At 48.2% G+C, this 4,142-nt stretch overlaps 1 protein-coding gene across 1 annotated transcript in view; it reads right to left on the minus strand.

The window, feature by feature from the left end:
- Positions 1-1,286: 1,286 nt before the first annotated feature.
- prrx1b (paired related homeobox 1b) overlaps positions 1,287-4,142 on the minus strand; it is a 16,516-nt gene continuing 13,660 nt past the window's right edge. Inside the window, exon 4 of the mRNA XM_037697882.1 lies at positions 1,287-1,434. Within this exon, the coding sequence (XP_037553810.1) occupies positions 1,302-1,434 (133 nt within the window). The 3' untranslated portion in view covers positions 1,287-1,301. The remainder of the gene's footprint in view (positions 1,435-4,142) is intronic.

Raw genomic sequence — 4,142 nt, forward strand, 5'->3', positions numbered from 1 at the left:
CTGACAGGTCCAGAGCAACAGGAAGCAGAAACTGACAGGTCCAGAGCTGCAGGAAACTGAAACTGACAGGTCCAGAGCAACAGGAAGTAGAAATTAACAGGTCCAAAGCAACAGGAAGCAGAAACGGACAGTTCCAGAGCAATAGGAAGCAGAAAATATGAGAGGATAAAGTTCAGCTGAAACCAGCAAATTCCAGTTTTGTCGTTAATTCCAACAGAATTCGTGTTTTATTGTCCCTCAGCTCCACTTGATCAGCTGGTCTTAAAGGTTCTGAAGAACCACGCAGCTTTTATCACAAACCCAGAGGGTTAAATGAGGCCCGGGAGGCGTCATGCCCGGGGGTGGCGGGGGCTGGGGGGACTTCCCTGGTCCTCATAAATCTGCGCTCCGTCACATGAAAGCTGCAGGTTTCAGTTTAAAACGTGAGTTTGAGGTTCCTCTGAAGGAGAACCTGTCCTCGGCTCGTAAATTTCTGTTTATGGGCCGTGCAGCAGCTCCAGGATCAGTTTTTCTTTCCAAATGGTCCCGACTATAAACTTTAACTTTATTTTATTTTATTTTTCTCAGCAGCTGGACTCACATCCTGCTGCTCCAGGACAAACAGAATCTGCTCCTTTGACCTTCTGGTGCTTTAAAAACACGTTTTATTCAAATATAAGAGTCTGATACAAAGAATGAACATTAGAAGAACCCACTGAGCAGTTCTGGACGCAGAACCCACTGAGCAGTTCTGGACGCAGAACCCACTGAGCGGTTCTGGACGCAGAGACCCGGTCAGTTCTTCTTTATATTGGACTAAATACGATCAAAGCTCCTCAGTGGTATAACAAGAAGACAAACAAGAACCAAGTACATGTCAGCAAGTCTTTCAGCTGGAGTCCATCCAAGTCCATCCAAGTTCGGGTCTTTTGGTGCACAACCAAGGAGGGGGGGTGGGGGGGTCCCGGTGAGTCTCTGTCCCTGACTGGACGAGCGCTAAATTCACAGAAATAATACAAACTACAGAAATTCAGTACCAGCATCTAGTCTGGGCCTCCCAGACTGAGTCCAGAGATGCTCAGGAGGAGAGACAGTCCCCCTGTGGAGGGATGGACTCGGGGGGGCGGTGGTATGGACTTGGTGGTGGTGGTGGGGGGGGTCATGTCTGCAGCCGATCAGGATCCAGAAAAAAAACAAAGGTCTTCAAAATCCAAGACGTGAGACGGCTGTCCTCTCAGAGACGGTCCAGCAGCAGGGAAGGTTCCCCCAGCCCTAACCTGGATCAACCCTGCCCCCACCTCCACCACACACCCTGCCCCTCCTCAGTTGACCGTGGGCACCTGGTTCAGGCTGTACTCCTTGGCTTTGAGTCGCAGGTTGGCGATGCTGTTGGCCATGTTCATTCCCTGCGACGTGTTTGTGTTGGAGCAGGAGGGGGGGTAGGTGGCCATGGCGCTGAGAAACACAAGGGGTGGGGGGGGAGAAAGGTCAGTGAGCTGTGGAAGCATGTTCAGGAATAACATCTGACAATATGAATCCAAATTTAATTTGTAGCTTTTAGGAATTCACATCACAAATTCACACAACCATCTGGAGCAGGTAAGATAATTACGGTTCATGACGCTTCCACAGCTCACTGACCTTTCTCCCCCCCCAGCCCTAGCCTGGATCAACGCTACCCCCAACCTCCCCCCCTCCAAACGGCACAGACAGCAGAACATGAACATCCAGAACAGATGAAGACCTCAGCATGACAGAGGCCCGATTCAAAGTACTGTGGGTCAGTCTGGGGGGGTCAGAGGTCAGACTGCTGCCAGAACAAAGATGGCTCCAGGATGGAGCGTCCTGATGGCGGCTCCTCCAACTAAACCGTGAGCCACAGAAATGTTGCTGAGCGGAGCTTCATGGTTTAAAATGATGGGGGGGTGGGAAGAGGGCACTTTACAAAAGGGGGGCCAAAGGGTAACAGTTGGTTAACACGGTTTGTTTTCACCTGATCACCTTGTCTGGCTCCGCCCCTTCCTCCTGACAGACAGGTGTGCACGGCACGATGATCAAATATGAAATCTAAAAGTCGTGAAACAAAATGTTTCGGATTAAAAACGATCATTTTTATTTCGTTTGACTCAAATCCTTTTTTTTCTCAAAAACAAAATGTGCAACAAACATTTTTTTAAAATAATAAAATTATTTTTAATATTTTAGTGATTTTATGAGCCACTGTGGCTGTTTGGGCTCCTCCACAGGAGAGATTTGAATCGATTTTGTTATGAAATAAAATGTTTTTAAAATAAATAAATAAATTATAAAATGTGGCCTTTTAGTGAAACTAAAGTTTAGATAAAAATAACTGAAGTTTGACTTTAGCTGCCGATTTTAGAGTAAATTCAGTAGAAAAACATATTTATTTATTTGTTTATTCTGCATCTGTACAATATTACAATAAAACAGATTTTCTCCGAATGCTCGACTCACTTTCAGTTGATCTAGTTCTAAACTCCAGACTGTCCTGATTCCTGTCCCGTTTCTGGACCGGCCCGGTTCTGATCCAGGGATTAATTTCTCAGAGAACGCTCGTGTTTGGGGACTACTTTCAGCAGCGGATTGATACACCTTTGAGGCTTCTGTTTAGAGATCAGGTCAAAATGAGAACCCATGCGCTCTTGGTTCTGGTTTGTTCTGGGTCTGGCCCAGTGGTTGAACCTCGGGCCTGCCTCTGACCTCTGGGGGATCAGCGGAACCACGAGGAGCGGGCTCAGGTAGCAGGGCAGGAAATGAACAGAACCTGGTGGACTTAATGAAACATCAGCAGGAAACTGCTGAGATCTGAAGTTCTGCTGCAGAAAATGATTAAAGATCCACTTCAGCTCGGTTCTGGTTCTTGCTCCTCCTCTGGGCCCGGTCTCTGTGGCTTCAGAACAGAACCGGTCCAAAACAGTTTCACTGCAGACGTTTAAAAATGACTAGAATTACATTTAAACTGTAGGAGGGTGATGACATGTCTGCCTGCTTGTTAGCAAAATATCTCATGACGTGATTAACCCAGTTCAAGATGGCCGCCACAGCTAATCAGCACTGGGCAGCAGGTTATGTTTAGTGGTCAGATCATGGTTAGCTTGGGGTTAGAACATAAAATATTTGCTATAACGACGCGGTGACGCAGCGTCACGACCAGAACACGCCGCCGTCTGAACTTTTGTTGTCGAACCACCGTCCTCTTGTTTTAAAATCCACTTCCTGTTTTAATTTGTATTTTCACGCCAAGTTTCAGTGACGAGCTGCATTCCACTCGTTGAGTTCGGTGGTTTGGGTTCAGGATCTGCTCCGAATTTTATCCCAAAATAACTTGATGTGGAGTTTCGCTTCGCCCCCCGCTCCGACTGTCCGAGTCCCGCCTGCATCAAAATGGGGTCTGACTCTGGATCAGACTGGGGTCTGACTCTGGATCAAACTGGGGTCCGGCTCTGGATCAAACTGGGGTCTGACTCTGGATCAAACTGGGTTCTGTCTCTGGATCAAACTGGGGTCTGACTCTGGATCAAACTGGGGTTTGACTCTGGATCAGACTGGGGTCTGACTCTGGATCAAACTGGGGTCTGACTCTAGATCAAACTGGGGTTTGACTCTGGATCAAACTGGGATCTGACTCTGGATCAAATTGGGGTCTGACTCTGGATAAAACTGGGGTCTGACTCTGGATCAGACTGGGGTCTGACTCTGGTTCAAACTGGGGTCTGACTCTGGATCAGACTGGGGTCTGACTCTGGATCTGACTGGGGTCTGACTCTGGATCAAACTGGGTCTGACTCTGGATCAGACTGGGGTCTGACTCTGGATCAGACTGGGATCTGACTCTGGATCAAACTGGGGTCTGATTCTGGATCAGACTGGGATCTGACTCTGGATCAAACTGGGGTCTGACTCTGGATCAGACTGGGGTCTGATTCTGGATCAGACTGGGGTCTGACTCTGGATCAGACTGGGGTCTGTCTCTGGATCTGACTGGGTCTGACTCTGGATCAAACTGGGGTTTGACTCTGGATCAAACTGGGGTCTGTCTCTGGATCTGACTGGGTCTGTCTCTGGATCAAACTGGGGTTTGACTCTGGATCAAATTGGGGTCTGACTCTGGATCAGACTGGGGTCTGACTCTGGATCAGACT

Source organism: Nematolebias whitei, chromosome 3, assembly GCF_014905685.2.
Source record: "Nematolebias whitei isolate Nwh7 chromosome 3, NemWhi1, whole genome shotgun sequence".
NCBI classification, from domain to species: Eukaryota; Metazoa; Chordata; class Actinopteri; order Cyprinodontiformes; family Rivulidae; genus Nematolebias; species Nematolebias whitei.